We start from the raw sequence: 14267 nt of genomic DNA, 5'->3' as shown, positions 1-14267 counted from the left end.
CCTGTCTGGCTGGAGTCAGCAGCCATAAGAACGTCTCAGTGCACAGGTCCAGCCCAATGACAGGAGCTGGTGGTGTCAGAATGAACTTCTGACAGCCTTTCTCTGTGTTTCTCAACAGATACGACGACATATTCCACTGAGCGGTCTGAGCACTTCAAACCCTGCCGAGACAAGGACCTTGCCTACTGTCTCAATGATGGCGAGTGCTTTGTGATTGAAACCTTGACTGGATCCCATAAACACTGTCGGTAAGTCACTGCGGCGACTGGCACTGAGGGCAGGTCCTCAGAGAGGCCTGGAGGTGGAAGGGGGTGCCTCACTCCAGGAATATACAATGTGATACATATAGTCCGGTGTTTGAATAGCAGAATCAATAGTTTTAATGTGGGAAGGAACAAGGCTGGTATCTTTAGTATTTGAGGAAGGAAAACTGAATTAAATTAGACAAGATGTTTCACCTGATTAAGTAAAGGAAGGTTTACTTTTATATGTAACAACTTAATAGAAATAATTATTTACTCACTTTAGAAGCGTATATTTTTGGTGTGGGATTTAGGCACATATACCCAGAAATAATGTCTTCCTGCAGACCTACAGGTTGTGGCATGGCAAAGAAACTGCTCAGCTAAGATCTAGAGTCTCAATGTTTACTGTGAACCAAACCCCAGAGACTGTAACTGTGTCCAAAGAAAACTGCATCTTATTTTGGTTCTGCCCTCGTTGATTAATTTCAGTCCTTTTTTTTTTTTTTAAACACCTCTGATGATGAAATACTCTCCAGCAAGGTGTTGTAAATGAAATCATAGTCCTGTTATAGTCTAGGTAGAGAACAGGGAACATTCCCAGGGGAGATCAAGAAGGTGTTTAACGGGTTTTTAGAAACAAAAGGTTAGATAACTGCTAAATATAAAAACAAGTGGAGGTAAATAGTGGTCTTGTAGACACTGCAGCTTTAAGGCTCCATAGGAGAATCAAATTAGCATCTAAAAAATATTTCCCACCAAGCTTTTATTTCCAGCGCTACCCTGGTAATTTGTTTTTCCTTGCAATTGTATATGCTTCAGTGATCATATATATCTGCACCCCTTTCCTTCTCTTTATTTACTCTTCTCATATGACACAGTTATTAAATTAATTATTCCGAATCGTGAAGCATGGAAAATTATGACTTTCTTCTCTCGCTATTGCTATTATAAAACTTTATTTCATGTTGTTTTATTAAGATGGCACAGAGAAATGTGCCTTATAGTTATGAACATAGAATGTGTCAGCAAATCCTGCCTGGCTCCACAGGCTAGCTTCAGTTCACAGTGGACAGTGACACAGGTTTGGAAGAGCTGATCAGTGATAGTGGCCGATCTCCATAAGAGCCACTGTGTGTCCCGTCGCCTTTCATCACCCTTGACATGGGTGGCTTTCACGTGACTTGGGCAGTGCCGTTACATTGACTTCATTTACAAAAGTCACCACCCATTTCTGTCCTCTGAAAACCTGAGTTGGGGATCAAGGGCAGTGGGAGTGGTTCCTCCCCACATTTCTCTTTTCTTGTTATGTTTATTAGATCAATGCAGACACAGGTAGAAAGCACACAGGTAGAAAGCACGCAGGTGACTTGAAGACCTCAAGGGAGAAGCCAAGAATGAGGTACCATTTCAAAGCACGAAGTGCATCCATGCTCTTATTGATGATCAGCTATGTGTTAATGTTACCTTTGTCAATCCAGTGGTGTCATATGTGGAAGTGGGCAGTGCCATCAAATAAGTTTGAATTTATAATTGATGAAGGGATGAATCAGAAGCCTTACCTAAAGCAGTGACTTTTGCGATGGTGTTTTACCCCAAGGAAGTTTCAAATCAGGCCCCACCACTGTACGCAGGCAGGTCTGATTCATCATTTCAAAAACTGAGAATGTTGAAAAAACAAAAGAATTCCTATTTGTTTTTAACATACAGCCTCACTATATTCTCTGTTAAGTTCACAGGTGTATTAGTTTGCTAGGGCTGCTGTAACATAGCACTGCAGATTGGGTGGTGTAAACAACAGAAATATATTTTATCACAGTTCTGGAGTCTAGAAGTCTGAGATCAAGGTGTTGGCAGGGTTGTTTCCTTCTGAGGGCCACGAGGGAAGGATCCCTTTCAGGCCTCTCTCCTTGGCTTCTAGGTGGCCATCTTCTCCCTGTGTCTTTTCATTTTCTTTCCTCTGTACAAGTCTTTATTCAAATTACCTTTTGTTAAAAGGGCACCAGTCATATTGGATTAAGGTCCACTCTAATGACCCTATTTTAACTTGATTGCATCTATAAAGACACTTTCTCTAAATATGGTCACATTCTGAGGTACTGGAGGTTAGCACTTCAACATTGGTTATTTGGGAGACACAATCCAGTCTATGACAGTAGATCTCAGGTCCAGAAAAATAATTCTTTTCTTTTGCATATATGTACGTGTCTGATTTTTTTTTTAATGTAGACAAGCAGAGATATATCTATGTTTCGGCTGGAATGATGTACATGTATAATAATTTTGGCCTCTGTCTTCATATCTCATGCATATTTCAGCACAGACAACCTTTTATTTAACATAGAGTCACAACATAGCTAATCATGACAAAAGACCAGCCTAAGACAGAACTGGAACTCCAATAAGTTAATAAGTGCATATAAATCTCCTACTAGTGCATATGAAGAAATCACACATTGCATGTGTCAGCTGTTCATCTCCCAGGCTTTGCTGTGAATAAAAGGCATACCATTTGTTCCCGCATCAGCCACTTGTAAGAATTCCAATGTAGTTATTAATAATGTGCCATTTTATACAGTACTCTGTTTAAATAGTATGTTTCATTTATTCTCCTCCATTCGACAAGTGTTTATTGAACATCTCCTATCACAAAGATACTGTTGAATAAATACATACAGATATGAACTTAGGAATTAAATGGCACTGCGCTTTGTAATGCACTCGGAGTAAGTGAAATACTTCATCTCCAGGAAATCAGGAAAACAAGGGAAATGACTTTCGTGTGATTGGCATGCTACCAGGGCTATCCTTCTGATGCATTACTAACTGGATTCTGTTGCAAGTTAAATAAACCACAAGTTAATAGATCAGAGCAGCAATATTAAGGGGTATACCTGAATTTAGCTCATTAAATAGTTTGCTTTTTACATGTCTCCAAAGATTAAACATTCAAATCTGAGAGAAGTTAAGATTATATATATATTTTTTAGTATTTTAAAAATAAGTTGCAATCCAATTGTGAATCGAATCAAGATATCTTTTCCATGTTGTGAAAAATCGATCATGCTGAAATGCTTATGTTTCCTTGCCAAGGAAGAATAGTAACAAAGCTACCTAGATCATCCCTGATAGAGATCCTGAAAGCGTACGCCCCAAAATGTTAAAAGTGCAAATCTTGGGATAAGGGAGGGAGGTTTCATGGTTTTCTGCTGTTATTTTCTCACTCTTTAGTGCATTTTCAGATCTTTCAAAAGACTGTTTATGGTGAGAATAGAAATTATAGAGCAAGCTGATGAAAATTTAAGAGGAATACCAAGATCATAAAAATAACTGGATAGATTTTAAAGAATAACAAATAGGCAAACTTGGTGTTGCTAAATTTGCAATACAAGTCATTGATTATTGGTTGACTGATTAGGAAGCATAGAACCTGGTACGTTGTGGAACTTAGTGTAGAATAAGGAGAGATTCATAAATCAGAGGGAAAATGATAGTCTGGTTGTTTGATAAACTTGGTTGACTGTTAGGTAAAACAAAGTTGGAGTTTTACCTCCTCCTTATATACCAAAAGTTGTTCTTAATGAATTTAAGAGTTAATGTAACAAATAAAGTATTAGGGAAAGCAGTAAATAAAATTACATGTTTCTTTATATCAGCAATTGAAAGGACTTTTGAGCAAAAAGCAATGAAAGGAAAAATTAACAGCCTTGACACAACATTGCTTTTTTGATCTGAATATCATAAATCAGAAACAAAATTGAAAGACAGATAAAGTGTCAGTAAACTGTACAACAAACATGGCAAAGAACTGATATTCTGAAGAAGTCATATAGATCAATAAGAGTAACACTAAAATTAAATCTCAATAGGAAAATGAGCAAAAGAGAGGAACATGAAAAGGAATCCAAGTAACCCGTAAGCATGAAAACTCAGCCTCACAAAAAAAAATGCAAATTAACGTTTTTCGTTTGCCTATCATATATTTAATGATTTTAAAAAGCAGATAGTTTGGTGAGGGTACAGTAAAAAACACTGTCTTATTCACTACTTGAGGGAGCGTATTTTGTTAAACATCTTCTGTAGGTGATGTTTCGGTGTGTTTCAACATCTTTGAATTTTTTCTAAGAATTTAGCCTACAGAAATGTATATGTAGATTTATTTTTAAGGATGTTTGCCACAGGATTTGTAACAGCAAAACAAACGAACGAAGAAAACCTGAATTTAGATGTCTATATAAATTAGAATATATCTACACCTTGGATGAATTCAACGTAACTGGAATTTTCAAAATTTTAAGGATATGAAAATGCTCATTATATCATATTATGTAGAAAAATCAGAATATAAAATTGTAAAGTTGAACATACGATAGCAATCCAGTTCTGAAAAAAAGCTGAATCAAAAGGCTAATCGGATTTACAGCTATTGTCTTCTTTGAACCTTACGAGTTTTCCAAGATCACTACATTGTACGTGTATTTCATTTATGTAACATCTCGTTAAGACACTTGACCCTGCTTCTCATCATTCTATTGAGAAAGGTAGTGTCCCTGTCTGTTAAATCACGGTCATTAAAATTCACTATTATTAGGCTGATAAGAGAACTTTCAATTAAGCCATTCCAGATTAAACACTATCAAGTCCATTAGAATGTGCCTGTTCCTTTTATTAAAAATTCATTTATGCTCTTTATAATAATGATTTTCCATGCTGAATTCATGTGTTTTGAAACCTAAAAAAAAAATAAAGGATTGAGTAATAGGAAGGTACATCCTACAGAAATGAAGCTGGGTAGGGAAGGAAAGCAAATCACTAGAAACTCCTTGAATCAAAATATCCTGAATAAAAGCAGGATATTCTCTACTATATTTATTTTTATGCCATTTCTAGAAATTTTAAGAACTTTGGGAATGGTGCTATTTGTAGCATATTTCACTAGAGTTGAAAGAGGTAGCCAGTTGTAACTGAAAAGATTGCTAGGCATTTAAATGGGCCAAGTGTGTTTTCAGGCCAAATTAAGTGAAAAGGACGTATCTCTTCTGAATTGAAGTTCATTAAATTTTGCGCCAGCCTTGCTGCAAAAATGGATTTTCAGAACTTTGGAAAGGATAGCATTTGAGCTGAATTTGACCTGTGGTGATCATTTTGGAAATCTATCACGTAATTCATTTGAAGATGCTTGGATCACTTGAAATACGGAACTGCTGGAAAAAGAGGCAAACAGTCCAGTAGCAACCACTGCCTGAGGCAATACTTCCGTAAGGGGGCTGATGGACTGTGCAGCTAGCTGGGTAAAATGCTCGTAGGAGTTGGTGAGTGGAAGGTGAGGAGCGTTTGAAAGGGGAGGAGAGCCCTACCAGGAACTGCTGTTAATCACTGTGTCTAGTTCTCCTTCAGTAGGTTTTGAAATCAAAGTTTCCATGTTTAAGAGACTTGATTGGGCACAATGTAATGATATCCCTATGATATACTGTATAAAATTACAGGACATCCCTGTCAGTGCTTTGCTCCATCACTTTGGAGGTCCATTAGCTCTTCCACTTAAGGCGGGTCCTCTTTATCCAAAGCTTCTCCAGTAAGTGCTCTGAGAGCGGCCACTAATGACTTCCTGTGGTTGTAGCAAGTCGGGATGGAAATGGGGTTTTGGCAGAAGTCCCTGAGCTCCATTGACGGCAGGGGGTGGATGATGAAACGTCTATAACTCCAAGCGTAGTGTCAGAATCTCTGTAGAGTGGAATTGAATAGCAGGGTAAGAGTCTCAGAAGAATTTTCAAGTTCATCTGATAATTGTTCATGAGAACGTTTGCTGCAGCCCAGATGTAATTTGAGTAATGTGCAGCAGCTATGTTCATACCAGGTGGTCTACTGACTGCCCTTGAGAAGAAGTGAGCCAGATTATAACCATGCATCTTTTTCTTCTCTGTGGATGAAGTTTGTCAAAATCGTCTTATTAACTCAGAAAGCAAACAAACCAGGAACAACAACACAGTGAACATAATTTGGCAACTTCATGACACTTAGGCAGTGGTTTACTTCTTCTGGTTTAAACTGGTTGCATTCCACCCGAGCTGGTTTTTCTTAAAGGGCTACTGAAATATCAAAGGACTGGGAAAGCACATTTGATAAAGAATAATAACACATCTTTTAGTTAATGGCCAAAGGTTTCTTAACCTTATTTTAATGTTTTCTAACTTGATTGGCAGCTCTCCGTGAAGGATGAAATGGTGTTTCTGAGGTAGTTGTCATGATATGGGTTTTTTTGTTGTATCGAAGAATTGATATACGTTTGTGTTTTTAAATCACTTCTTTATATGATTTGGGGGAAGAGGTACATGAGGTAAATGTGGGTGTTCCAGATGAAAAGACTTGAGTTAAAAACTCTACTCGGCTTTATACTGGCTATGTGAGTTTTTTGGCAAGTGATTTAATCAGAACCTTCAGTCCTGTGTTTAAAAAAAGAGAGAGAGAGCCAGCCAGACACACTAATACCTGCCCTACAATGTTGATGCAAGAATTGAAAGCAGCAACATATAGAAAAATTCTAAATGTATAATAGACAGTATGTATAATAGTTCTTTCCTCTTCCTCCCTTCTGCTCATATTGAAACCTAACAAAAGCATGTGTGCTGGAATCCTGTGAGAGAAATTAAGTGGGTATCATTGGCCTATTTAATTCGGAGACTTAGGCTTAAAAGGGGGAGATCAGTTGACTTGTGCCAGGGCTTCAGGCTGGGTACTCAGAGTTTCCCAGCATACAGAATTCAGCTTTGACCCACCAGTGGAAGTTAAAGAAAACTCACCCAGAAACTTATTTAAAAACACAATAATACCTGATCATGGGCGAGAACACTTTTCAGAATCAAGGATCACTGTAGCTCTTCAAGCAGCAAGTTTAGGAGCAAAGCAGGAACAAGAAGCCACCTTTGGTTAGGGGAATTCTCCCTGTTGACAATTTGTGAAGAGAGGAATCCCCTCTTACTCTTCAGTCCACGCAGGCTGAGGGCCCTTCAGGTATCTCCTCTACGGCGATGCTGGTTCTGCCACCCTGGGCACCTTCCTGCATGCAGGGGTCACAGTCCTGTTATGGCAGGGACAGCCTGGGAGCTTTGCACACACAGTCAGAATGCTGCAGTTCGAGTGGAGTGTAGATTATTTTCACCAAGTTTATTTAAACAACTAAGAACATATATCCATAAATATCATTTTAGATAGTGATGGTCTTTTTGTATAGATGTGAACGGTACTGACTGTGGTCCCACAGACCCTGCTGGGCAGGTTCCTCAGGCAAACATTCCAGTGAAAACCTTCTCAGGTCAGGACAACGATGGGTCAGATGTTCTGCCTCACGTTGTGTCGCAGTGAGGGAGTTTGCAGCGCTCTGCCGCATTCTGTCTACTATTGAGAGGTCTCTTGCTCTAGCCTCAGTTTTAGAGCATTGGGCAGCATTTGACTTTCCTGAGGATGGTATTTCTTTCCAATTAACTTTGGTCTGGGTGTCTTTTAAAAAATATGAAAGATGATTTAAGGACCTGATCACATTGTCTCTGTTTATACCAAAACGTCAGTCTTTGTGTACTCTAATCATTTTGCTCCCCAAATGCAAGAGCATCAGCAAATCTATCTGATAGAATAAACCCAGGGAATGTCCACATGGTGCTTCCTACGTGTCAGGCACCCATAGCAGCCCTGGAGAGAGGTTAGTAATGACTGAGGCCAAGGGCGTTTCTCAGGTTATACAGCGATGGACCCAGGACTCAGACTAAGCAGGCTGACTCCAGGGTCTATGCACTTAACCTCTCCACTAACATCTTTCTTTTAAAATCCTAGTGGTCCAGGAATCCTAAAATCCCAACTGCTTAAAAATAAAACATATAAACTCTGGTTATCTTTCAAGATACCACAGTATTGGTTAAATATATACATATATTTATAATTATATATAATATATACATATTTAAATTCCCCAACATATTATAATCTGAGTGACCATATAGGTTGTCTTCCAAACCCAAAAATGTTTGAGATGTAATGGACAGTTTTAATAATTTCTTCTGTAAAATAAGCATAGACCAAGAATGCCCTGAGCTAAATAGGGTATATTATTGCTCTAATTTTAATTTAGACAAAACTCAATTTCCTAGAAAAGCAGACCATCATTTGCTATATGTATGCCATGTGTTTTTCGTAGTATAGATGTCACGATATTACACAACCTCTGTATTATTCCCACTTTCCCCCAGTCAGCTGAGAGCTCCCTGAGTCACTAAGTACCTGCAGGGTCTGGATAAGAAGGCAGAGCAGGGTCTATCCACCGTACCCCAAATCTGTGTAAGTACACGCCAACATCCAATTAGTGTTCTCTTCAGTTACCAGTATACCTAGCTATTATTTGTGAAAACTAAAAAAATTGATGGGAGAACCAAGCCCTCCTTGTTTTACAGAAAATAGTCAGTGTTTCCGAAGTTTATCTTGGAGTGCATCTCTAACTCTGTTTAACTTTTTATAATTACAGCTATTCTGGTGGTTTTATGAATATCAGGAAAACAGCTTGCAGCAAAAAATCAATCCTATATACACCCAAGTGCACACACACACAGTGTACATACATGCTATACCTACTAGGTAGTCAGTGCAGGGTACTGAGATTCAGTAGCAAACAAAACAAAATGGTTCCTTCCTTTACAGAACATTCTGTTAGTCGGAGCACCAAGCAGTCGACACAGTCTAGCATTACAGGATGCCCGGATGGGCAAACACTGACAGTCACTGGGCACCAAAACTCAAACTTGGGATAATAAGGAAATCCTTACCAGACTGGTAAACTTGGAGGAAATAACTTCAGGAAGTATATATACATACAATCCCCCCTTGCAAATAAACAAACAAACAAGAAATCAAAGATAAAATTAAAATAAGGAATAGGAAAAAAATGAAAGTAGTAAACATGAGTTGAGGAATATCTTGTTTGGAGATATATGTCATATTTGAGTGATGTAGAATGTGTTTTTAGATATATATATGCCATATGTGAGTGGTATAAGATTTAGTCCTACATACACTAAAAAATAAATGTCAGTTTTATACATTAATCCCATCATTCCACCAATATTTGTAAAGCATATTCAATGTTTCAGGTCCAGGTGGTAGGAATATAGTGATGAATGTTCCCAGAAAAAAATCATAAGAAAACAGTTAAGGGCATTTTCGGGTTCAATTCAGTGTGACAAGTTCTGTGATCTGTATCATCCAATCTGTTTGAACTATATGTGCATAGCTCATATCTGCATAGAAGAATCCAAAACCCAATGGTCCTGAAGCCAGGGAGAGCTTCTGAGAGGAAGTAACATATGAATTTGCATTTGGAAAGATAAGAGCCTACTCATTTCTTATTTTGAAGCCTGCTCTTGGCTTGCCAACAAAGGCATGGAGAGTTGAGCTGTTATTGGGAAAAATTCCCTTCAAACCACAAGGAGGAGATTTAAAATTATTTTAGTTGCAATTAAGAATAATCAGTTTCATATCATAAATTCTTTATGCAATTGGTCACTTCTTTTCTGAATTATTTCCTTGAGTTATTTCCTCTCTTGTGTCCAGGTAGTTCTCAAAAATATATCAAGGCATGATGACATTTTAAATTCCATTCCCTCAAACTCAGAATTTTTATGGTTAGTGAAAAGAGCAGACAAGAGTATGGTTTTTCAAACTTAATACGTGTCACATTGTTTAAATTATGAAATCAAGATTCATTATCTTTATCCAAAATTAATTTATGATTTGTATCTACATATATGAAATATTTGCAGACTATTTAATAGCTACAATCTAAAAATCAATTTATTAACATCTTAGGTATAAGAAATGATTTTCCAGCACTACAATTTTCCTAACAAATTAAACACATCCATTCAAGGATGCCTTGACCATGGATCATTGTTGAATTGTTCAGGGAAATTGTAAGGAAATTACATTTAAAGTTACTTACTGTCATGTTCAAGTAAAATGTCCTACATTTTCCCAATTTAAAAAGTATTTCTTTTCTCTAGGAGAGCTGTGAGGCTCACAGGAGGTCAAAGTAAGGTAGCCATGTAGGGTTTCCCTTATAATGAGTCAGGTAGCATTTTGGCATAAACAGTGACACTTATATAAGGCAGAAACCAGAAGAAGAAAGGTCGTGAGAGTTCCTAAAATGGGACAACTTTCTAGATGATTAAAGACTAGTTTCTCATAAATGCAGTTAGAGCTCACATCGGGGAAAGGAGTTATCATTTCAACAGCAGACTTCATTAAACAAACAGACCCCAGGCTTTGAGGCAGATGAGTGCTCCAAGACAGAAGTATGAAGAGACTAAAATGATGCCAAGAGGCCAGCATGCCCTGAGCCTGGCCTCCCTGGAGTCCTCTGACAGCACATTGATCCCAGTGACCCTGTACTCCTGAAGGGCAGAAATTCAATTAGGAACTCTCAGCTTTGAGTCCTGGGAAGGAGAGATATGTGCGTCAGGGGGAGGCTCCACTGCTAGAGGAAAACCATTTTCCAGCAGTTATAAAGCAGAGGCTAATAATAGAACGATGGAGAATGAAAAACACTAAGTTGGAAAGAACTGGCAGAAAGGATGAGCTGTTAAGGCATCAACTTTAAATAAGATCATAGTTTTGCTACACTTTGTGGTGTTCTCCTAGGCTAATTTACAGCCACAATTGAAGTCACGTGGGAGCCTTACTCTGTGACAAGGTTTGAATTTCAGTGCTCTGGAAAGCTCTTTTCTTTCTGCTTGGGTTAGCATATATGAAAGAAATAATGATTGTTTTAATGATATTAAATAGTGGCTTTGACCTCTTCGCCCCACAAGCTAACCAAAACATTATCTGGATGTATGAAATGATTCATTTGTGAACAAAACTTCCGTTTCTATTATAATATTCCTGTTCACCTGCCTGACTCTCCCACTAGGCTGTGAGTTCATCTTTGCTTCTGGAACCTTCCACCTACTCAGTAAAAATAAATTTTATGAATGAAAAGAACCCTTGACAATACCTACCACCCGCATTTTTGAGAGGACAAATGTGAGGTGTTAATAGTGAGACAAAAATGCTAATAGCCATCTTCCATTTCATACTTACTAAGTGCAAGGCAGAAGTTTCCAGCCTTTGTACACTACTTCCTGATGGTCTGCCTAGTTCTCACGTTAAATATGCAAAAGAATGTCCTATCCCCATTTGATGTCCAGAAGGAACCTTGGAGAGGGAAAGTAGCTGCTTCAAGGACATACAGCCAGTAGGTGGCAGGATTGAGCACCAATCTCAGTTCTGTTGGACTCAAGCTCTTGGTCTTCTAACCTTGTCAGCCTTAACACTGTTGTAAAATCATCAAGGTTGAAGGTTAAAAACGTAGATTCTCAGGCTCCTCCTCTGAATTTTCCAGTTCAGGTCTTGAGACAGCCCCCAGGAGGCAATTGTGCATTCAGATGATTCCATTATGGAGACAAATTTGGGAAGCAGTGGATGAGACGTGTGTTTCTCAAACTTTAATGAGTGGGTGAATCCTCTGGAGATTTTGTTCAACTGAAAATTCATGTAGAGTAGGTCTGGGGTGAGGCCTGAGGGTCTGTATTTCTAACCATATCCCAGGTGATGCCCATGTTGCTGGCCCATGGGTCATACATAGAGACGTGAGGAACTAAATCAGTCGTGCGGCCCGGCACACGATGCAACCCTTACCCCTATCCCAGGGGGCTTTTCATAATTCTGCCACTATGATGCATCCTCCAGCCATGCAGCTCAGTAATTATTTCGGAGCAAGATTTTCTGCATATACTTGAGAATCTCTCTGTGAAGCCTTGGAAGCCCTTATTTATCTCTACTAGTTAGCTTGTTAATTCATATATCTGCTAAACGAGAATTCCTGGGTACCAGCAACATGATGTCATCCTATGCCCATCCCATCCACAGCAGTTTTATAAGCCAGCACCTCATCAGGGGGATTTTATATACCACGTCTCTGATTCACAGGTTTAGGCTAGACAATTAGTATTCTTCCCAAGGAGCAGAAGGTTCAAGTTGGGGGAAACTGTTCTCTGCAACATTCTGAGAAATGGATACAGCACTTGTTAAAAGTTGGCAATAATCCTGTTTCCCCAGGAATTTAGTTCAACCAAGATAATTCATCTGAGGCTTTTAAAAAATATATTATTTTCAAACTAAGAAAGCCATCACGTGTAAACATGACAAAATGCTAAGGAGGTTTTACAATGGAAGACTAAATTTTCAAAAGGACGGCTCTGATTCATCAAAAATGGTGATGTTCTAAATCTGCTCTGCTGCTTCCTCACCATGTGACATTTGGTAATATCTTACCTTCCGTGGATCTTAATTTCTTCATTGTAAAATAGCGTGATTGGAGATAATTTCTCAGGTCACTTCCAATTTTAAGATCGGGTGAAGAAACTGAGTGATCTCTTGCATTTTCACCTTTGTCAGTAAACACTACGTGTTTTACTGAATTTCTGTCAAAGAAAAGCGGAAGGATTTCAGAGAGAGCAAATATTTCCAGAAGAAAGCATAGCTGTTCTGTCGTTTGAGGTACAAAAGATGAAATTCTAAATTAAGAAAGGCATGATTCTCGCAGAAGAGGCAGCGCAAAGCAAACCTATTACTACTGCTGCCAGTGCTTTCCGCACTGGCGTGTCCGTGTACTCACCTGTGAATTTTTTTAAAAATTCAGGACAAGAATAAAGACACAGACGTAGAGAATGGACTTGAGGACACGGGGAGGGGGAAGGGTAAGCTGGGACGAAGTGAGAGAGTGGCATGGACATATATACACTCCCAAAAGTAAAATAGATAGCTAGTGGGAAGCAACCACATAGCACAGGGAGATCAGCTCGGTGCTTTGTGACCACCTAGAGGGGTAGGATAGGGAGGGTGGGAGGGAGACGCAAGAGGGAGGGAATATGGGGATATATGTATATGTATAGCTGATTCACTTTGTTATACGGCAGCAACTAACACACCATTATAAAGCAACTCTACTCCAGTAAAGATGTTAAAAAATAAAAAGAAAGGCTAATATAGGAGAGAAAATAATGCCAACAAATTTGTCACGCTTCAAGCTAAAACTAAGATTACAATATAAAAATTGAAAAGGCTGCGTTGGTTAGGATTGCTCTTGGATGCAAATTAAAATTTAACTAGAATGTGTTAAAAAAAATACAGATTCTGATTCAATAGGTCAAGGACGGGGCTAAAATTCTGCTTTTCTAAAACGCCTCTGGATGCCATGGTGTTGCTGGTTGTGGACCCGGCTTTGGGTAACAAAGCTCTATGCCCATGTGCTTCAACCTTAGCTGCGTGGTAGAATCACCCAGGGAGACTCAGCATTCATATGCCCAGGCCACATGTAGAACAAACACATCTGGATTTCTGTAAGTGGGACTTAGAAATCTATATTTTTAAAACTCCAGTGGGCAGCCAACGCTGAGAATCACTGATCTGTTTGCTGTCATAAGCCCTCTTCTTTGCTTCCCTGATCACTGACAACTTTGGGTTTATCAAAAACACTTTCACTACAGTGTTAGTAGATTCAAAACAGCTACTTTACCCTCACTGCTACCATACCAGTAGATCAAATCAACCATGCCACGAGATGGCGCTATTCCTCTAACAGTGTTCTTTCCAGTCCGTGCCTATATACTCAGACAATTCCATGGTAGTCTCTAAAAAGCAGGCCAACCTTGCCTTCTATTCCCCATGCCTCCACACCATCACCCCTTATGGGCATATTTCCATGTGGCTCCATGTGTCTCTATGATTGTCACTTTCAAGTTACTTACTATCGTCCTGGTAGTCATGGTACCCATATTTAGCAAAGCCTTCCATGGAGGCATGTTTAGAAAATTTCTAATTGTTCTTTCCTTTTCATTCTCTCTCTTCGATTCTCTCTCTTCCATCTAGCCTTCCATACACATTGATTGGGCACTCATTCTCTGTCAAGCCTGTGCTAGGTGCTTCAGTGAAATTTGTGCATAG

The 14267-nt window shown here is 38.9% G+C and overlaps 1 protein-coding gene across 4 annotated transcripts in view; it reads left to right on the top strand.

Annotated features, from left to right (window-relative positions):
• Nucleotides 1-14267, top strand: part of NRG3 (neuregulin 3) — a 1054732-nt gene that overhangs the window by 487254 nt on the left and 553211 nt on the right. For all 4 annotated transcript variants that reach the window (XM_065894048.1, XM_065894051.1, XM_065894050.1 and 1 more), the window contains exon 2: nt 119-248. In XM_065894048.1, coding sequence (XP_065750120.1) covers nt 119-248 — 130 coding nt within the window. The remainder of the gene's footprint in view (nt 1-118; nt 249-14267) is intronic.

Source organism: Phocoena phocoena, chromosome 16, assembly GCF_963924675.1.
Source record: "Phocoena phocoena chromosome 16, mPhoPho1.1, whole genome shotgun sequence".
Classification (NCBI taxonomy): Eukaryota; Metazoa; Chordata; class Mammalia; order Artiodactyla; family Phocoenidae; genus Phocoena; species Phocoena phocoena.
Note: the sequence above shows the minus strand (reverse complement) of the source record. Positions and strands in the feature narration are given on the sequence as shown.